The sequence below is a fragment of the Gymnogyps californianus genome, chromosome 20 (genome assembly GCF_018139145.2).
Source record: "Gymnogyps californianus isolate 813 chromosome 20, ASM1813914v2, whole genome shotgun sequence".
Lineage (NCBI taxonomy): Eukaryota > Metazoa > Chordata > Aves > Accipitriformes > Cathartidae > Gymnogyps > Gymnogyps californianus.
This window is the reverse complement of record NC_059490.1, coordinates 3,477,170-3,499,319: the sequence shown is the minus strand read 5'-3', so window position 1 is coordinate 3,499,319 and position 22,150 is coordinate 3,477,170. Positions and strand designations below refer to the sequence as shown.

Below are 22,150 nucleotides of genomic sequence, written 5' to 3'. Positions count from 1 at the left end.
ACAAGCTGCATTTACAGTAAAATTTACTCCAGCTCATCGTCATTTCCCTGTGTGGTAATGAGTGTGCAGGTATACGCTAAGGCAGTCGTCCCCGGTTCCTGGCTTTGGTCAGTCTGCAGCTCGTGGAGATGAGAATGACACTTTAGATACATGAGTTAGCCCCCATCAGACTTCCCTGTGAACCGACATGCAGCAAGCATAGCTGGGCAGGGAGTAGCTGGCTGTGATGCAGGGTGGCACTTCAGAAGTTTTTGAATCTGATGTGTGGCGTGGAGACCCCAGTGAGTGCGGCCGTGAACTAGTCGTGGTGATTGTATTTCAGGATAAAAGAAGCTATCTGTTCGGAGGGTAGCTTAATTAGCAGCCTGTGGAGCTCATTTGTTTTTCAGCATTAGTATGTTGAAAGCAAATGTGTTTGCATAAAGGTTTCTGGCAGAAATCTTTATGCAGTGGGAATGCACTTCCTCTTATTTCTCTCCCCCTGCGTAAAAATAAAACCCAGTCATCCGGAGAAGGAGCAGAATATCACAATATCCTGTGACTTGTATGGCCAGCTGATCTTCAGGGATAATGAGTAGTGGAGGGAGAATGAACTGAAGTTCCCTGTCTCTTCATAGATGAGCAGCAAAATAGAGGAACAGACTAAATTCACTGTCTCCCTAAAGTTTATGTGGTTCTGGCTGCGAAGTTAGGGATCCAGAGACTCCCTCTAACAGAGGCCTGAAAAACTGTAAAATATTTTCATTCTTCTGGCACCCTTTCCTGCTTAAATTCTTCTTTACTACTGTTTTATCCTTCTCTTGTGTCCTTTTATCCTTCCCCCATCCACATTCCTGGTTGTGGATTCAACCAGCCATCATGTTTTATCTGGAAGAACCAGCATCCCCACCTTGCTTAATCGCAAGTACGGCATCAAACCTTGTAACCAAAAGGTAGGACCAGGCGATGAGATGTGTAAATCTGGGAGTAAGGGCATATTGTGAAGAGAGCACACCTTCAGGTTGAAGGTGATAGAGGTGGGGCGAGACCTCTTGGTAGAGCACATCGCCTGCCAGCAGAAGTGCTAGAAATCAAGTTGCTCTGTAAAATCAAAGCTAGCCCTGGGCAAAATGTGTCATATGAGATGGAGTGGGTGGGAGGGAGATGTCTGATGGCTTGACAGATAGGAGGAACCAGGCTGATCAATGTTTCTCACCTCCAGATTCTGTTACTCATCTCCCTGTTTTATGCTAAATAGAGCTGGAAACTGCAGCCTCCTGTCCAGCTCTGTGCCAGCACCTGGTCCTCGCTGGCTCTGTCGCAGGAAGGCTGTTTTCTCTCTTCCTTAACAAGAACTGCTTGCTCTTGTCCATTGTTCCTGCTGCTGGTGATGTGATCTGAGCATCCCGCTTCTCATGAACAGCCCTGACTTCTGTGTAAGCTAAACACTCCCCAGTTGGTGCTGTCTGCAGGTGTCTGAAGCCACCCCAGGTGTTGAACACCCTTTGTGGGGGACGTGGGGAAGAGATGGGGCTTGATCCCTTGGGTTTTCACTCAGACTCCCTCCCCAGGCTGTCTCTGCTGATCCCTCCTTTCTTTGTCTCTCTAAGCCGGTGTGGGACGACTGACTCTTACTGCCGAAATACTCTTCGGTGTCGCAGATATTTGTGAGCCCTCAGGAATACAGTTTTGGAATTCTCCTTGCGGTTTTTCCTCCTCTGTGTCTGCTTGCAGCTTTCCCTGGAGCCCTGCCAGCCCTCCCCTCGCTCTGACCTAGCCTGTGTTGAAATCCTTACTCATGCCTTAATCACTTCCCGTCCCTGCTATTGCAGTTCCCCCCTCGCAGCATCTGTAAATCTTTGCTACATTAATTCTCTGGAGTGCTGCCTGCAGCAGGCTGCCTCCTTCCTTGGCCCGGGAAGCAGGTCTGGGTGTCCCCCGGCTTCTGGCTGGTCCTTGGTTTGCTCTCCTTGCAATTCCCTTTGCCGTTATGTCGGCGTTGTCCCTGGCTCACTCTGCTGCCACCTTCTTTCCCTCTGCATCCCAGCCTGCTCAGTCAGCCAGCGTTAGCTTCCTTTTGGCTGATAGTCTCAATTTTTTGATTGTTTTTCTTTATCCATTAGAAATGTTTTTGCATTTTTTTAAGCAACTTAGTCATTTCCTTTATTTTTCTTTTCTTGTCATAAAACTTTTTGCTTGAGGAGTTGTGTGCTTGTTAATGCAACATCCTTGCAAGGAATTTAGAGGTTTTATTCTGTTTGCCTACCGGGAAGGGAACGGCATAGGGAAGGGTTATGTGACTTCACTAATGAGCAGTTGGTAGACTCATGCTTAGGTTTCAGAAAGTTTTTTTTGCGGTCTTACTGCAAATCCATGGGGTCAGATGCCCTTTTTCTGTAACAAGGTTTTGGATTTGTTCTTAAGGAAAGGAGCTGAAAGCCCCATCTTGGACATTGGCCTCTTCCTTCTCCTGTCAATTTGGAGAGGCCGCCCTGAAGTCTGGTGAAAACGGGGGCCATGCACCAAAAGGTCTGGTGCCAAAGGTCATTAGTGTGCCTTTGGTAAGGGCTCTGACAGCAGAAGTGGGTCTTGGCTGGTGCATGAACTGAGACTTTAGAACTTAAAACCAGTCAACGATTTCAGTCACTCAAATCCCAAACTGAATTTAAATTCTTGTTCGGTGGTTCTAGGAGGTTTCAGCTTTGGTCCAGGACTCCAGTGTTAAAGTGAGACTGCAAGATTGAGGAAAAGAATGTAACATTAAGATGGGAGATGAAGGAAATGATCACCCTTGTTTTACAGGAGAAGAAATGAAAGATCCTGACTCTCCTAGGGATGTGAGGAGGGAGCTGGGCACTGCTTTCTGGGAGCCTGTTCAGTGCTCTCCCACCCATTCTGTCTGATTTCTTTGTGCTCTTCTCTCCCAGGTCTGTGACAATGGAAGAAGAGGTCCATCATCGAGAAGCCTGAACAGTGATACCAGGACAGCTCTTTGAGACACTGGCAATACGAGCCTGAGATACAGAACACAGCAAACATGCTGAAGCCAAGTGGACTTAAAATCCCCGGCAGGGCTGGGAAACACTCCAGCCCAGTGGGACGGGCATCAGGGACCACTGCAGCTGCCATCACCACTGGTTCAAAAGAAGGTAAGGACTTGATTTGGCAGGGGCATGAGCTGACCCAGGTGATTACCTGGCTTAAAGGCAAAGGCCTCGTGGTGCCAGTGTTCAGTAGCATGTGAAATTCCCCATCTGTACATAGACTGATCATGAGCACGGATCAAAACAAGTGTAATGGGGTGAGTAAATGGCCTGCCTCTCCCAACTAATGCACAAACCAGGCAGGTTGTGGAGTGGGTGGGAGACAGATGGATCATCTGGTGTTTAGGGCGACAGAGAGAGGTGCTGCCTCCTGTCTTGCTTGTTTGAGTACTCGTACCTGTACAGACACTAACACTTGAGAAGCTGGTAATAATTAGGCAGATGGGAACCTCCCCCATGACCTCCTTAAACACTGTCCCATAGCCATTGCTTCTGGCCTGTGATAATGCAAGAGTAAGAACCAGGCACTTAAGGTGATTTGTCCTGTGTGATTACTTCAAATTAGTGCTTTTGTTTGAACAGAATCACTTGAAGCACTGGGATTTGAATAACGACTTACCTAGACATACATACACATGCTTTACTCTCCCTTGATCTATATCCAGTGTATACATAAGCTATACAGACTGCCATTGTGCAGTATAATTAACACTTCAAAAGCGTTTGAGATGTGTTTTGCTTAGGACTCATTTTTCTGGCTTCTTTGACTGATGGATTGTTTTTTTATTAGATACAATTTAGCAAATATTCAAGGTGCAAGTTTTGTATGTAATGGTTTTTGTTTCACTTTGTTAAAAAAGGCTTTCCTCTTGATTCTGGGGAAAAGCATCAGGATGATGTATATCCTATCAATCACTTGTACATCCAGTATATTACACTTTCATTTGAGAATGTCGCTGGTTGCTTCTTGAGATCTGTCAACCTCATGTCCCGTAATAATTCAGGCCACTGCCCACATGCCTGGTTACTTTGCTATATGTTTCAGTCCCAAAAATATATAGCGTTTGGCAGAAGCAGGAAAGCCTTGTACCTGTCAGACAACATTTTTAGTAAAGGGGATAATATTGGACAAAATTTGCTTTAGCATGCTATGACAAATTAGTCTGTGATAATGATACTGCAAAAATGAGGGTCACCAGACAATGCTATCTCTTGTCAGAGTAATGCAGAAGTGTTAGTTATTTAAACAAAACAAACAAAAAACCCCATCTCTGTGAAGTTTCTGTTGTGCTGGGGCATGTGTCCTTGTCCCATGAACACCCGCCATCAAGAGGGTGGTTCAGGCAGAACCTCTGCACAGGACTTCCATGCAAAGACCCTGCTTGCTGCTGAGCGACCCTGGCTCTGCTGCGTTATTACGTATCAGGGGCTCTGCTTTGCTCATGGATTCCTTCAGCTGAGCTTTCTCTTCTTTCAGCGACTGATAGCGTGTATATCATCGCTCCCACTCCGTAAATTCTTTCCTTGAACAGTATTGCAAAGGCCATAGTTTTAACTTGGCTTTTTGCACATGTGCAAGATCTTGTTTGAGGGGCCAGTCACTGCATGAGATCATGGGCTGAGTTCCAGATCCTTTGGTGTAATACAGCATTGTAGGGAGTGGAGCGGCACTGCTCTTCCTCGGCTGAGGGTTTGGCCCTACATGTAGACATAAACGTTTGAATTGCACTTTTCTGTGTTTGAGTGGATTTTAATATTAGAAAGACTAATTTCTTAATTTAGTATCCAAATCAAAGATACTGAAGTCTCCTTATATCTATTTGCTAGAGGGAAGCACAAATTGACAAAGGAAATTCTGAGTATAAGGTTTATAGGTGTGGCTGTTTATTTTGAAGTTATCCCCCAGACCCGTTTCTGTATTTCCCCCTTGTTTCTCCTAGCACCTAGCTGCGATTGAGAAAAGAACTTGAAGGACGCCAGTGAAGTGACTATTTAGCTACCAGTTGTGAATCTCTCGAGGTGCTTCATGCTGGATCTATAATTGCAGTGTGGTGTGAAGTTATTTTCAGTTGATTTTTATCACTTAAAAAAAAAAAACCCAAAAACCAAAATGAGGGAAGTGATCCGAGGCCTGTCCTCTCCTCGGAGGCTTTGCACAGAGGCATCTCAGCAAACACAGTCGATGTGTGTGTTGCGGTATGAAAGAGTTAGTCAGCACCGATAGTCAGCACTGGGGTCCGATGCAGCCTTTCAGCTGAATGCAGCGCTTGTTTGCTGGAGCTTCTTTGTGCCTTGTTCAGCTATAGCCATCTGTCACTGTGATAGATGTGCAGCGAAGTCGGCCGAGCGCAGGCAGAATCTGCACCAAACTGAGTTTGACCTTTGCCTGAGAAGTTCCAAAATGAGTTTTATTCCTGGAAAAGTGTGTGTATGGAGAAGGGGAGAAGTCTCAGGATGGTGGGTCGGTGCTGTGCAACCGCTGTGCTGTGAGCTGCGCTGCTGCTCCTCGGCGTGCCTCTCAGGATGGTGCAGGGGGCTTTTGGGAGTTGCAGAGCTGCCGGAGCAATCACAGCACTGAGCTGTTCCTACCTGGAAGGTGAGAACAGAGCACAACGGGGCTCTTTACCCAGCGTGTGCTAGGTGGGTAGCTGTGATAGTGCTTGTAGCATCATCTTCTTGCTCTGTGTCCTGCACAAGAGCTACCGCTGTGCCTAGGCATGGCCTGTATCTGCTCTTCCTCCTGCAAATCTCTCCAAAGGCCTGGCCAGGCCCTCACTGCCTCCTGCTCCTCTCCTTTCCAATGATAATCTGAAGTGGTGAGCAAAGTGTGCATCCCAAAATCCTGTTGACTTGCCTGTGTGCCCTTCTCTGAGAGTGGCAGCGCCTGTGCTGGCTGCGGGGCCCAGCCGCAGCACAGACAATCAGGAGATTCAGCCTTTGGTGGGGAAAAACTCCAAGAGAAAATACTCTTTTTTTTCTGTCAAAGTGGTTTAATTCTATTTCAGAGCCAAGCGTCCACATTGCTAAAATCCTAACCACAGCAGGCACTGACGTAAGCTTTGAGAATGCCTGCAGCCAAAGGATCTGGTGGTAGATGCCCATGGAGACTGGATTTCATTACCTTTCCTGGGATTAATCAGGTCTGGGCCACAGGAGGGTGATGGACCTTTGCCCCATCCTCGCTTCCGTCTTGCTAACCTGCATCACTCAACCTGTGGCCTCTAAGTGCATCGCTGCTGTTAATTCATGGCAGTACTGATAACTCAACTTTATCAAGAGGAGGTAACTGTAAGCCAGCATGAGGGCTGTTAGCTCTGGTAGTGTGCAGTCAGCACTGAGTGCTTTCCCCAGTGTCACGGCATTGGAGCCTTTCTCACGTACGGAGGGACAATGGCAGAGATGGAAAGGCTGAAAACAATTTTCTTTTGTGTGTTTAATGTGAATTAATTTCTTCCCTCTTCTGTCACTGTCCAGGGAAGTGTCTTCATGTGATATATTGGTGTCTGCTGGGATGAAAAGATCCTCTGAAGATACCAAGCTTTACAACAGGTCTTAAAAAGTTGCATGAAGGAGGCTGTGTGTGAGGCATTTGAGAAACACTGCAGAAACCATGAGCTCTGCTCTGTGCTGTGTTTGAACATTTCCATGAGGTCTGTGAACTGTGTCTGTGTGCTGAGAGCGCTTCCTGGGAGACTGTCAGGGTTTGCCTGACTCCAGGGGGATCGGAGTGTACTCGATTTTTGTGAACTCATGTGTTGCCTCCACACTTATCTGCCTCTTGCCAGAAATGCCAAAAGAGACTTCTCCATTTTCTTAGGCGTTTGGTGAACCACCTGAGCCCTGCAGCTTGATGGAAGAAAACCAGTGTGGTTTGGATTACAAAATCCAGAGCTGCAACACTGGTCTCTCTGAATTTGCTACCTTGGGGGGAAGACAGAAATCTCGAAAGCTTGAAATACAGTTGCAAAAGAAAACCATAAGTCTAATAAAGTGCAGAATTAAACTGTAACAATGTACAGTCTGTTGGCTCTGAGCTGTCTCTTGGCTCTGGTAGCCTGGGGCTGGCTCAGAAAGACCCCATATTGAGGTTATGTCTTCCAGATTGGGTGTCAAAAGAAGGTGCTCGTTCTCCAGTTGTACCTGAGAGTTGTCAGAGAGCCATTAGATGCAAATGAATTTTGAAAATCTTCACACTTGCTTCCTCCTACCCTCCCATAAGCTGATCAGTCTTCTCTGCAAAAGTGCAAGTAGATGTACTTTCCTTTATTCTTAGTCTGGAGTACACAAAGATGCTTTGATTTCTTCTTTCTCTTTTCTCCAGCACTCTGTTCGTATTCTTTTGTAGAAAGTCAAGTGTCTCTCAGCCATCTCTCTTCCTTTCCCAGGCAGTGGAGGTGTACCCTGTTAAACATTTCCATGTACTCTTGACAAATCACATCTTATGTAACAGAACAGAGGATTGATGCGGATGTAAGATGCTGTGTGTGCATGTATATATAATTTCACAATTCATGGCTGTAGGTTTCTATAGAGACCAAATATGATGTAGTCGTAGCATGTGCAACAAGCTGGCTCAGTAGATCAGAGTTATTTTTCCTGAAAACTTATTCGGAGCCCCTGTTTCCTACCAGCTCGTGCAGTGTCCTCTTTGAAATTTCCTAGAGTGGAGAGTTATTGTGTCTCCTATCTGAGCTGGCACTTTCAAAGACCCGTGAGGTGTAAGGGCTTTTTGTGGTGGTATTCTGGGTTAGGTGCATTGGCTTGTTGTGGGTGGCCGCTGGTTTTTTTGTTTGGTTTTTTTTGTGTGTGTGAAGGAGAGCTGAAATGTTTTTTTCCACTGAAAGTCAGTGGGGGACTGGCACCTGACATAGGTTCTTGGAAAACATTAGCCTCGATGAGTGGTGTCCGTGCTGACTATCCCCCTCCCTTCTCTCCCATAAAGCTGGAACAATGGAAAAAATAAATTCTGCTGCTTTGTGGTAACTATTTTCCTTAAAACCAGACTGGAAATTCATCTCTAGCTGTCTCAGGAGAGGACTTCCCACAAATGCGTTGGCTTATTTCCCATGCTTCAAGTAAAGAAAGTTACTGCTCTCAACCCCACGTGCAAGAGAGGTGTCTGTGCAAAAGGTGGGGGTCACTGGTAAAGGGCTCAATATAATGTTTGGATTTCTTGTTACTTATGAAGTTCATGTGTCTTGGTTTCTTTCCCACCCTCCTCCTGGAAAAGCCTGCTTTTGCCTGGAGTTGCAAGATGGAGAGAGAATGGAAGCTGTGATGAATGGGTCCACACAGTCCTCCCAGCTGGTGGAACAGGTGAAAGCCGCTGGGAAGGGAAGCGTTCACATTTCAGAGTGGTTTTTGTCTGCTCAGAGCGGCATTAGAGTAACTTGGTTAGAGGAGGAAGTCTTGCCTTTCATACCGCGTTTTGCTGTCAGCTGGCTCTGGTGTTCATTTACAGTGCTTTTTATGGTTCTTAAATCTCTTCTTCAATTAAAGAATTCTGGCAAAAGGGGGAGGAAAAAAGGAAAATTAGTATTTGCAGATGGAGCTGGGCAACACTGGGACTTCAACACTGGAGGCAAAAAAGCCCAAACCTGTTACATTTTCTGTGAGACTTAAATGTATCCAGTCTGAAGCCAGCCTAGATCTTGAATTTTACAGATGGATCCTGTCTTTCTGAATGGGCAGGTGCAAGTATCTGTGACCTGAACATCATATTTAGGCATGGATACGAGTATCAAAACTGTTTTTCAGTGGGTGCCCAGTTTTATTGCCAAACCTATACTTTGATAGCTAAACTATACAGCATTGCCAGGAGCCTGGGAATGCTTCTCATTTTCATGTAAGTGTACATACGTTATTTTTTGATGAAAAATAGATGCAGAGAACTATTAATATTTGGTGGCCTAATGTCCACCTTTGCAAACCCTGTATGACGCTTTTGTTCACTAAAAGTAACAGCGAAGCGGACTGGAGCACTCCCAGGGCCATTAAAGAGCACTAGATGACTGGCTCCGTAGGGTAATTAAACTAAGTATGTTGTAAATGAGGGGTTTATAAGCCTGAGCTGTGCTAGTTGTTGGGGTAGTTAGTTGTGCTTGGTCTCTGGTTGCTAATCGGCTGAGGCTGGTTACGTCCTGGGGGATAGTTACTGCTGTGCTGAGGGGATGAGCTTCGTGGTGTTGAGGCAGCAGCTGGGACGGGTTTGCTGGGTGCAGTCGTTGAGTTTGCATTAGGTGGGATGCGTGATCAGAGCTGTCACTCCAACCTGAATGTGATCAATCACTCCTAGCATCGGGGAGTAAGGAGAAGAGGCCAGCAGAGGGCTGGACAGACTGGACTCCATGGGCTACATCCCAGGTCCCTCTTCACAGTTAGAGGAGGTTTCCTTTGAAAATTGTGTGGCATAATCTTTTTATCAGGGTTGAATCTTGTTTTGAGTCTCCTGGGGGCAGGGGGGAGGGCGAGGGAGTTAACTTTGTTTTCTGGTTTGTTTTCTAGAAATGCAGTTATCTTCTGAGGGCTGCTTCTAGTTTCAGAGACTCAGCAATTCTATACGGATAAGTCTCTTTGCATACATCTAGGCCTCATCATTGATGAGCTATACCTGCATGAATTCTGCTGGAGGAGTCTAAATCCCACCACCACCTTAGCTCCGCTGTAGGATTAGTGCCTTGTTCTTACCTTCCTCAGTGGGAAATCTTCATTCCTTTTTATTTATCTGCAACAGGGTTAACAGCAACATCTTGGTAAATTAACTTGGAAATCAGTTGTTCGCCCCTCAAGTTTCTCAGGATTTTCCCGGAGTAAATTGGCTGGATGCATAGCAATAAGAAGTAATTTCTGTTGCCTCTAGGACTATTTTGCAGTAAAACAGAGGGAGGGAAGGTGTCCTTGATGAGGCATTCCTGCCTCGGTAATAAGAGAGAGCTTGAGCAGGTTATTCTCAGGTAATCATTGATGGTTTGGGAGGTCTTAACACAGGCTTTTTTATAAAGCTGCAAGAAAGACTGCTGAGGCTGTCTCGTTTTGTATCAATCTATTAATTCTCATTCCCAAATAAATATGAAAGACACTAAACTACTGTTTTGTCTGAAACAAAAGAAACGGGATTGTAGTGTCCAGAGCAGCTGATTGACTTGCACAGACATAGAGAGCTAATTCTTGTCTATTCAAAGGCTTTGTGGCTTTCAATTAATATTAACTTGGGGTGCTGTGCACTGGCGAATTGAGAGAAAAGACCCCACATGGTGGGGCCAGAGGCTGCTATTATTTCTAGCAAACATTTGTTTTTGCTGTTTTGCTTCAGGCCTCATGGAGCGATTGGTATTGTCAGCTCTCTTCTGAGCGCTGTCCTCAATTAAATCCATGCTGCAAGCATGAACGGATATTCCTCGAGTCAGATTAGTGATCGTTGCTGGAAATGCGTCATTGGTGTCTGTGAAGTTTGATTAGGTCTTGCTTTATTTTAACAGGTCTGTGTGCACAGCATCTTCAGTTCCTAGGGGAATTGGGAGGACGAGGTGCCAAGGAGCATGTTTTAAGATCAAATGCCTCTGACTACTACAGTATCAGCAGATTATCAATTAGTGGTAAGAGCTACAGTATCCACATACACACAGGCAGTCATCTGTTCAAGAACTTATCAGATATCTGAAGGAAAACAGGAGCGCATTTTCAAGGGCTGCACAGGAAAAACTGCACATGAGAGTTGCTGGCTTGCTGATTTAGGATTGATGTACAGCTCAAATGGAGAAGTGAGGCTGGGAGGGGAACCGTGGTGGCTGATGGTCAGTGCAGCTGAGGTGTAGGAACTGCGACAACCACCGGAGAAGTTTTTCTGAGCGGTCATTAGAGCTTGAGCGTGTTCCTTCATCGTTACTGCGGGGTGACCGAAGTGCCCTGCGTGTAGGTCGTGTCACGCTGTACAAATCCACTCGCTCATGGACACCGATGCTCTCGTGAGACCCTGCATATTTGCTTCTAATCCCCACTGCGTATCCAGAAGCCAAATGTTTTCTGGCACGGTTGTGGACCAACCGTTTCAGTATTTGCATAGGGCTTGTATTCAGCTCACACATCCCTTTCATGAGCCACTCTGTCTGCCATCCTGCAGTCTGAAATATGTTTTGTACTGGGGTTTCTAGGGAGTTTTTGGAGGTGGTGGTTCCCCCAGCCCTTCTGGTTCCGCTCTTGAAGAGGGAAAGGACCTTTGGCAGCATTCCTCTCCCAAGGAGAAGTGGTTTGATGCACTCTAAGCAATAAAAGGGCATTGAATCAATCTTGATTTAATCAGCTTTACAGGTGACATCTAGAGACACCTGGGAGTCTGATTTTAATTGTCTTAATCATTAGATACTCTTAGAAGGATTTGATACAGCTAATCCTTAATATTCAGCACGCTCATTGTAGAATGAGATGCGAGCACACACTGAAGGCATATGGAGGTCAGACGCCCTCCTGCTCTCTCTGTCTGTAGCTCCTTGCAGAACAGCAGGGAAAGGAAATCTCCTTCCCACAGATGTTCACCTTATGGTGGTTTGAATATAATGAACCAAATCCTATTCAGCTGGGCTGGTGTAAGTCTGCAGTAACATCAGTACGCTTGCGGTTACACCCGTTGGAGTAAGGGTGCAGCTTCGGGGCAGAATCTGCTCCTGCGTGTTCTGCCTCGAACAATTGAACTGGTCCTGCGAAAGCAGATTAATCATTAGAGGCCTGAGCCAATATTCATTGAAATCAAAGGAAAAATTCCCTTTGGCATAGACGGATTTGGGATGAGAATCCATAGGATTACAGTGGCATCAGACTGTTGCTACATAGTATTGGCTATTGGTCAGGTTTAACCATCAGACACTGACCCTGCATGTGAGCATCCTCCTTGCAAGCAGTTAAATAGATGAATTGGTCTCCACAAAAGCCTTAAAATATTTAGAATACAGATATTTTTCTCTATTTATTTTGGGTTCTGTAGGATATTTACTTACTTTTCTAATAAAGATGCTAGAAAGTAATATCCCCTTAAAAGAAAGAAATTTTTTATGTGGTAGTGAGGTCTGTAAGAAAACTCCATTTATCACAATACTCACTATAAAACAATAAGAGTTGTCAAAATTAGGCTGTCTGTGACTTAAGCAGCTCCACTCAGAACACAGTTGATGGTCTCTCTACTACAAAATGCGACCGTTTCGGCAATGCTGTTTTCCAGCACAGTAAATGTGTGTCCTGTGTGCTGCGTCTGGGTTGGGATGGCCTGGAGGATGCAGCAGAGCGCTTTACTCGCATGGTCTTTACAGAATTCTTTGTGAGAGAGGAAATATTTGTGCATGGGGATTTTAAATGGTTGCAGAGGATGGCAGTGATGAACTTTGCCACGACTACCATCTTAAACCAAACCGAGAATTCAGGAATTTGTGTGATCTAGCGCACTGCCAGTGCTCTCACTTGCAGGCCAGCGTTACGCAGGAGTTAACTGCTGCTACAGGAGTGTTCCCAAGCTGCCTTATGAATTCCTACCAAGCGCGAGCTGTAAGTCATTCTCGCCTTCTGTAATTATAAGCCTGCTATCCACATATGAAATGTCTCTGTTTAGAGACTCCGAATGCTTCGCCACCACCTGTGAAGCCTGGGGCTGTGAGGTTGGTCAGTATTATCTGTGTTTTACACACAAGACAACTTAGAGAACTGGGTCTTGGCCCATGTCATCCTGGGAGTCAGAGGTGAAAGTGGAACAGTTATCCTGGCCAGCAGGTTTTTCTGGCCTCTTGCCCTCCCGGTCCTGGCACCAGGAGCAGCAGCTTCCCTCTCTGACGCTGCTTCCCGTAGTTCTTTTCATGGACTGAAGTGCTGCATCTGGAAACATTAGTGCATTTGTGATTTGGCTGAGGGTGCGCAGTCACTGACATCTAGGGCAAGTGTCTCAGTCCTGCACTTGGGGTGTGCTTGCCTTATTTCACACTTAAACCTGTACAGTTGTTTAGGACTCACATCCTCAGGGATGTGATTCATCATCTTCGGAGATGACAGGAGCCTTATGTATTGCTATATAATTTATTTCACAGAATTGCTTATTGCAGAACATTGTATTTGGAGGTATCTGCTCAAAAAAACCTGCCAGAAATTAAAGGGCTTGATGTAGACTTTGAACAAAAAATTTCAGATAAGGATGGTATGATGTTGAGAAAATCCTGATCCCTAAGAAGAGCTTGGGGCCATCATCCTTGCTGATTGACTGCTGTCCTGGCCAGGTGTGTTCAGAGCATAAAAGCATAAAACTGATCATCTGATAAAGTTCTGAAGAAGTGGCATAGGAGAGAGGGATAGTTCACATGTGAGTTTTTCAAACCAGTAAGATGTACTGGGATGGGGAGCGTATTGTCTGCTCAAGGGTAGTCAGGGTGCCTGGTGGGACCATGTGCTGAGATTTTTGTACAGCTCAACTAGTCAGCTCTCACAGCTTTGTTCGTGATCTCTCACTTCACGTTATGGATTTCACTACCACCACCGCTTCTCACTTCGCCCACCATCACCCCTGGAAGGGTATAATGTATCATTTCTGGTGATCACTGAGACTTACAGCTGTTGGGTTCGAGATACCTGCTGTGGGTTTCTATGTTCATATCATAGCTCAGATATTTTTTAGGATCAGATCTGGATCATGGTCATATTTTTTCTCAAAAAAAAAAAGGATTAGACATCCACTGCAAATAGGTGATTTGGATTTTCTGCAAATAGTGCCTGTTAATGTACAGCTCATTGCCTTTTGAATTGGATACTTAGCTGTTTAAGCCAGATATTTGGAATAAAGTAGATGACTCAGTGTTAATCTGCTCTCAAATATCCTTTTTATTAGATTAGGCAAAACAAAAACAGCCTAACAAACTCTGCATTCTGCATAGCGCGGATCTGTGTACAATCAGTCTATTGTGTGACCTTCGCGGGAGATGTATAGTCTGCGTGATCTGCGCATGGATGTATGGCTGCAAAAATAAATGGCCGATGAAGTAATGAATCGAAGCTGTGTTTCAGCACAGTGCAGCCCTAGGGCTGTGCGCAAGTTTGTTTGGCAATTAAGACATGTTGGTCTTTACCTCTCCTACAGTTCCCCTGGGATCCTGGGGATGCTGCAGATGGCCCCTAAAGTGTCCCTCTTTCAGGGAAGTCGGGTGAATGATTCAAAGGGATGGTATAATTGTAGTGCTGTCATGTTTCTACTGAGAAGGGAAAAAACCTACATAGGAGACAGAAAGCATGGATGCCATCCCAGTGGTTCAATTAACAGTGGCTTAACTCTCTGCTGTCTTCCAGGATAGCTGGTTACACTGAAAACAAGCCTCTCTTGGCATGCTGATAAGGAGCTAACTAAGCATCCTCCTTCGTTATTACATGTCAGGTGTTAAATTTTTGTACTTTTTCCCTCAAGACTAGCTGCAGACAGGGCATGAGAAAGTACCTTTCACGGCTACAGGCTGTGAGCTCGTGCAAAGAGCAATCACTGTGAAGATTAGCCCAACTCCTGCCAGAGGGAAGCAGAGCAAAGTAATATCGGAAACTCAAAGAAAAGCTTGTGCTTGTACCTAGGAAATGTTTCTGAGGGTCAGCAGGTATCAGTCAAGAGAGAAAGAGTAGGGAAGATCTTACTAATGTGGTCTATTGCTACATGTCTAGCCCTTCACATGGGGAAGACCTCCCAGGTGCCAGCAGAGCACTCACTGCCTGAGCTTGTAACTTCCAGCTGCGCAAATGCACCCCTGGCTTGAATTAAAGAATGCTTTAAGCTTGAGCTGGGGACACGTGGGCCTCCGAAGTGCTGCTGGTCCTGAGCTGATAGTGCAGCAGGAGCGCAGGTATGAGCAGCATGGCTCATCAGCTGTCGTGCGAGGCAAAATGCTGCACTACAGTAGAGCTAATCTGACTTGAATGGGGTAACCAGATCATCTGAGCGCTGTAAGGATGTAAGAGAGGGTTATAATGCTTGTTATATAGCTGGAGTAAGTACTATGCCCAAAGGCAGTCTATGCCAAAGTCAGAGTCGAACTAGGCTCCCTACTGGTCATTTAACCTTCCTTTCCCCTGGATTTAGAGGTGCCGCCACCCTGCTTGTGCCTGGCTGCTCAGGTTATGTCCTGTGAGTAAATATCCTGAGTTACGCACACACAGCAACTTCTCCTGCATCACATTCCCTGTACAGGCTGTTGTTCTTGGAGCTGCTGATCCCCTGGTCTGGCTCCAGTCTGATCATAAAGTAATAATTACTCTCTTGATGGACCAAGCCAGGCTATTTTTTGGTACCTTCTCTTCTACATTTTATTGGTAGTGAGCTAATTCACTCATTTCTGAGTGAATACGTCAATGGCCTTTCTGTGTGCACCTGCTTGAGCAATGTACTGCTTGGCGGCTCATCTCTTTCAGTTAGTGCCGTAGCTGGTTAGGAATGGCACCAGAGTCCATCCGAGTGGGTTTTATGTGGGAACGATGCCTGAGCAAAAATCCTACACTTAGAAAGGCTGTGAATTGATTGCTTTTCTGGTGGAGAGAAAGCACTATGCTTTGCTTGGCTGCTCTTTACAGTGTTTGGTACTCAAGATAAATTTCTCCAGTTCAGAAGGTGTCCTGAGACTGCTCCTCTCTCTGTGCTAGTGCCAGTGCTCTGCCTGGGAAATCGTTTATAAATGTCTCATTAAAGACCTGTGTCTGCCTCCTTTTCTTTCTTTTTGTCATCGGATCAGCTCACTGAGAGCAGCTGTCTTCGCTTCCGTAATAGCAGCCCCAAAACCATGCTTGTGCCTTACAAATTCCCACAGCCTAAGAAACCGCAGACAACTGTGCACGCATGTATGTGCCGGGGTTTGCAGACATGGCGGGTTTAGACTGAGCTCGTTCCTAAGCTTTTCCATGCTTCTTTGAAAAGACAAGGCTCTAAGAAGTTAGCTTTGTGCTAGATTTATAAAGAAGCCAAACATATGGTGTGACTGCAGCTATGCGACCGGAGAGCTGGAGACACGTGTGAGTGCGTACTGGTGATTCAAGGGGAGGTTGTGTTACGCAGTGCATCGCTTGGGCTGCTGGAAGGAAGCTCACCGTGCGGGGTAGGAGCCATCCTTGTAAGTGTATCTCTCCCAGTTGGCGTTCTCGCTCTCGGGGCTGTCTCATGGGTTACCACCGTACTGGGCTACCCCAGGCTGCTTTCTAACGCTCCTTTCTGTCCTTAAGTCTTCTAGTAGTTGCAATGGGCTGGGCAAGGTAACCCAGTTTGGATATGGGGCTGGGGGGGCAGGACGTACTGAATCTTTACAGCCAAGAGCTTGTTTAAATGGAAAACTGTATCCTCTAGTTAGAATAAGTGAAAAAAGTGAAAAATGCTTCCGAGTGGAATATTCTCTAGTTGAAGTGATTTTATTATTTATTTACAGAATAATGAAGCCTGTATTATTCCATAATACACCAGGGGTTACTTTACATAGTTCTAGTTTTTCAAATGTGTCTGTGACTTATTTCTAGAGGCGGGGGGTGGCACAAGCTGGGGAGGAAGGCATGGGTGCTCCCTTCTTTTTGTCAAACCTGAAACACCCTTAAAATTGTGGGATTTTTGTTTTCATTATTTTCTGGGAAAACAGGGTGCTGCTCCAGAAGTGTGATAGATGGGCCCTGTTTTCAGACTGGAAAATGTTGAATAGCGTATTGAAACATGAATCCTGAAAGAATATACTTACAGTTTTAAAAATAATAATTATGTAAAAATTAAGACTGTAATTGTGAGATGAATAGATCCATCCATATGCTGCAAGTTAATTATCCCTCAGTGAAAGAAACCTTGTGCATTTTCTACTAGTCACTTGCCTCCCTGGTGCCCTGTGCTGCCAAAACCTGTCTGCTTTGCATATTTTGTTGAATACCATTGTTTATTTGAAAAACTTAAAATCCTCACACATAACAAATATATATCTTTGCTGTTTGTTTCTTTTAAGAATTATACTGGATCTGATATAGCATAGTTGGTAAACCCCAGGGTCCTCCATCCCTCCTGTCTCCAGCGGGCACCAAGAATGCACGTCTCGCCTGTGGCAGAGCAGATTTCATACCAGTCAGCGTCCTGAATGAGACCTTTCTTATAAAGCCTTTGTTCAGTACGTCTGAGGTTCAGTGCCCTTCCCAGCTGCCCTTGTGAAGACAAATATCTGCCTCAATGGGCATCTTCTTGCATTCAGTGCAAAGCAACTTTGTAGTGGTTCTCATTTGCTTTTGCTTGCTCATTCATAATTCTCGATCACTTTCTTACTGTCCTCTTTTCCTTCCTCCTCATCGCAGGTTTCTTTCTAGGTATGTCTCCTCTCTTTAAAGGAGCTAGAGCTAGTGATGCCGAAGTTGTATCGGATCTTAATATCCACGCCATGGGGGTTATTCCAGGGAATAGCAGGGGCAATAGATTTACAGGGTGCCAGATGCAGAGCTCATCTCTGTGCCAGATTACAGCCCCAACTTTTCAGCTTTGAACTTGCAGAGCTTTCAGTTGTTGTTTCCAAGTCAGCCATAAATCCCTCGGGCTGCTTCCTCCCACAATGTGCTGCCAGGCATTCGGCTATTGCCTGCAAAGCATTGCTTTCTCTCGCAGTCACCTCTTCCCTCTCTGTTTCTGCCTTATCCTGCAGCTTGAAAGGGCCATGATAAATCTTGCAGAGAACAGCTGCTTTGTTGCTGTGCTTGACAATTTGAATTTGGGTACGGCAGAGTGGGCTGGCTTTCACTTGATTGCCAACAACATCATGTTTATGTAATCCAAGCTGCTTTGAGAAGCTCCAATCCCTGTGTGGGAACCTAGAAATTACATGTGGTGAGGCCTCACCATCACCGACCGCTGTGAAGGCAGCAGGCAGCCAGCCCTTCTCCCGTGGGAGACCCCGTCAGCTGGCATGGCTGCTGCTGACACTGCCACGTGAAGCCCTGTCTCCCTGCCTGCGCAGGTGGCAGCTCCTGGAGGTGCAGCACGTTGTACCTCCTTGTCGCTTGCCTGGTAGACCAGCTACTGTAGTTGATAGGGACTGAGGCTTGAGTCTTCGACAACAGATGCTCTGGACTGTCCTTCTTCGTTCCCTTCTCTGTAGGGGAAGCTCTAATCAGCTCTGCTCTCCATCGGTTAGTGAATTTCTGTAGTGTTATGCTTGGAGATGAAATGGTATTGCAGACCCAGAGAGGCTGACAGTAATTGCGATGTAAAAGCAATGGGTAAAAAACACAGAGCCAGGAGCTGATAGGTACTTGACTGTAAAGACAACACACTGCTATTCTACATCGCCAGCTCGTAGTGGAGGGTGGTGGTCTGTTGAATGGGAAAGTATCATCCACTACAAATGTTTGATGCCCCAAGTACAGGCTGCAGCTTGAACAGGGGCAGTGTCTGATGTCCCAGCTGAGACCACATCCCCACGTCATCACCTGAGCATTGAACGAAGCAGCGAGCCAGGCTGCTCTAACGCGTCTTGGGCTCTTACCTAATCCTTGTGGCAGTAAAAACATACATTATTCCTTTTAGCTGGCACCCCTGTGGCCAGCAGTGGGGTTTTCCAGCTGACAAAATCTGTCTTGGCTTCAAATGGGCATTACGGTCCCCTGGTCACGGGACCGTCCTGGAGCCCTGCCCGGGCTGGGAGGGAGCAGAGCTGGTACCAAAGTTTTTTTGCTAGTTAGTTTGGTCACAGGGCTGCACGTTGAGAGATGCTCACGAGCTGCAAGGCATGCTGCCCTGTCACAGGTTAGTGACACCTATAGCATGGGCCGGTGAGATGAGGATGTACTGTCTTTGGGTCTTGTGACAGTGACGCTTCTGCCAGGCTGGTACAGCTTTTCTTGCTGGCTAGTAGATGAGAAGCTTATTGATTGCCAGGAGAGGGAACGCAGCCCAGGAGTGGACAGGCAATTCTGTGCTGCACGTCAGGCTGTCTTGTGATGTGGTGGGATTTGAGGGTAAAAACCTCTGAAAATTAAAATGGAGAAGGAAAAAGACCTCTCCTAGGGGCACGGTAAAGCTCTTTTGTAAATATCATGTATTTTCTCATTTCTCCCTCCCTTCCTGGCATGAGATGCTACTCTGGTGTATCTCTTCCCCACCCCCACCCCCCCCTTTTTTTCCCCTTTCTTTTAAATCTAATGTGCCTCCATTTTATCAATTAACTGCCTGTCTCCTGATTCCCATGGCAACACAGCAGACTGTTGCATTTCTGATTCCTTTGGCAGTTGGGGTGCCTGGCATGTGTCTCGGGAGCAGTAAGATTACAAAAGGGTTCTGCAGGGAGTAGGAAATACATGGGCAACACTCACTATGCACCGCTTCTCATGCTAAACTATTTTTCTCTTCCTCTCCCTCCTCCCCTTTAGAAACAAGTTTCCTTTCCCCTTTGTTTCAATTGCCTGATGATAAGAAATGAGCAACTGAAGTGCTGTGGGAGGTCAAAAGATGTGGAGGGAGTGAGGGGATGCATGGTTTCACTGGATGTGAATGGCACTTAAACATAGCATGAGGCTGAGCATCTCATCGGGGATCCTGCAAAGAACGTTGTTCCTGCTGTTGCTGCAGAGCCAGTGCTCCGTTCCTCCTGCTTCAACTTTCAGAGCTTACTTGAAGGGGGGTTTCTTGCTCCTGTACTGTACGAAGCTGTCTCTTCACCCCTTCCTACGGCAGATGTTTCCAAGAGCTGGAAGAGTCTGTCCCCTGTTTGCAGAAGTCCTTGTGCTTCCAGGGATTTCGGACACAAGGCTTTCATTGACGCGGTAATGAGAGCCATGTGAACAGGCTGAAGCTTCAGTTAAAACCTTTAACCTCTCCAGCTCTTGGCTGATAGGAATTTGCTTGGCTCCTGAAGTATTGGTGCCCTGTCAGTGTGGGGTACCCTGTCACTGTGGGCCCCTGAAACTGATGGGACAAGTTTGCAAAGAGGACCCGAAGCACCAGGTTAGGTGCCGTGGTTGTTATTAATGTGTCATGCGTGGGCTTTACGAAAGCTAAAGGGAGAATAGAGATTTGGAGTTGGATAAGATGTGCATTTAGCGGATGCTGTGTATGACTTTGATTTATAAGTTGTTGTTCAGCCCTGAAAGCTGTGACCTACAGGAAGACCATTTAAACCGAAAAGAATGAGCTGGCTAATGAACACAATAGGGTTGTAAAGTTGGAAAGCCCAAGTGGAAGAGATCCTGCTTACTGCTTGTTGTGTCTTGGAGCCTGGTCCCAGCGAGAGGGAGGGAGGGAGGAGCTGCTGTCGCAGTCCTGTCTAGCAAGCGCAAGGTTTGTGTTGGACGGAGCAGCAGAGGGAGATCCTCCTGGACCAAGGAGGAAAGAGCTTTTCCCATCGCTGGCTTCCAGGTGAGCTGCTGAGTTAGATGCCTAGTAGTGACATTCACAGAGTTCCTGTGGCTTCTTGATCGGCATCACCAGGTAATGGCAGGGTTGGAGTAGAAAATACTCAGTATACATTTTGTTGGGTTTGTTTCTCTTGTGTAACTATTCTCAACTTTGTACCTGAGATCTGTACCCTCGCTTTGCTGTTAGCAAGTTTCTTGGAACTTGCTGGTGTTTAACTGGGGAGTCTGACTAGAAGAGAAGATTTTTCTTCTCCAGAAACAGCAAATTCAAGTGACACAAGCATAGACCAGCTCTTAGGTGCCTGTAGGCTGGAGAAAGCTCAGGAATCCTGGGCTCTTGGGTGGCTTTCCCCTAAGCTGTAAGAGCTGCTTGGAGAGCAGGTAACTCCAGATGTCAGGTCTTGGAGAGCAGTGCCATCAGCTCATGCTTGTTTTGGGCTATCCTAAGATACTCATGGGATTGAAGACAAGTTGCTCATCACTATCTTTTGCCTTCTGAAGGGCTGGTGACTAGATACCTACCTGGGAGGATCAGAGCTTAGTCTACTCAGACTACTCTGGATGTTGTCTGGCCATCTAGTTAATGGGTCCATCAGACCTGAAGCCAAGAAGAATGAGTTTAGCTTGATCATAGTGGCTCTTGGCTTCTCTGAAAGCCTAGTGTACAAAAGCCTGTTAGCTGCACTGTAGGGAAGTTGGTGGCTTAGTTATTATTTTATATGTGGGTAATGAAGGTCATGTAAAATGCCAGGTTTCTATAACATGGCCATAATGAAGAAGGTGAACCTTCTGGCAGTTCCTCACTTAAATCCTATTTTTTGAATAATTCACCTCATGCTAAAGAATAATAATGCTTCTGACTGCACTGCTCTGCTCGGGAGTCTGTAATTAGATTGTTTCCCTGAGATGTTATAATTACTGTAGTTCGGCAGCCCTGCCTGTCAGACAGGCACCTAAAATGAACGGAGTGTATAAAGTCCCACTAAAATTTCGGCTTTTTGGGGAACACAATGTTGCACCAAAAGTCCAATGAACTGTTCTTTTTTTTTCCAGTCCAAGTCAGTTTTTGAAGGTGTTTGCTCTTGCAGTGAAATACGGTGAGTCTAGACGTGGTTTTAAATCCTGCTGCGTTGTTTGTTCAGCCTTGGGCAGCCTTCCTGCCTTTCTTTGCTTGAGCTTTGCTGCTGAAGGGTTTGCTTATCCCGGCTATGTTGCAGAGGTGTTTGTGAGAGTTAATGTAACCTGTATCTTGATCATTAACTAACAGCCGTCATAAAGACTGCTAGTGTGCTGAAACTCAGGCTCCAGTAGGACTAGAAAAACAGCTTTGATCTTTTGTGAGTACAGATGCAGAGCCCCCCCAAATTTCTGTGCTTATAGTTCCCTGTACAGTAGAGTTGAATTCGGCTGTTCTGCTTGGCACGTTGCATACGTGTGTCGCAAACATGTCAGTGGCACGAGATCTGTGTGTTATGGCACTCTGCCGAGCATGAAACCAGGATGTAAGTTGTGTTTCTGATTTAATTTATTCTCAGACCCATGAAAGGAGAGATACACATATCACAGACATTGTTGGTGATAAACCCCTGTAGCCATCTCTGGTTATTAAACTGAAAGAGTCTTAAAATGTAACTTGCTGGTTCCTAATCCGGCTGCTTTACTGTCTTGTGCTATTAAGCACTGAAATGAATATGGTGGCCTTATTTTCTGCTTATGGTTGTTTTTATGATTCACATGGATGGAGCCCTCTTTCCTTCCCACCCCTTTTT

At 45.9% G+C, this 22,150-nt stretch overlaps 1 protein-coding gene across 1 annotated transcript in view; it reads left to right on the top strand.

Moving 5' to 3' along the window:
* The window catches only part of CLIP2 (CAP-Gly domain containing linker protein 2), an 82,152-nt gene that overhangs the window by 13,456 nt on the left and 46,546 nt on the right, over positions 1-22,150 (top strand). The window contains exon 2 of the mRNA XM_050908906.1: positions 2,907-3,128. Coding sequence (XP_050764863.1) covers positions 3,017-3,128 — 112 coding nt within the window. The 5' untranslated portion in view covers positions 2,907-3,016. The remainder of the gene's footprint in view (positions 1-2,906; positions 3,129-22,150) is intronic.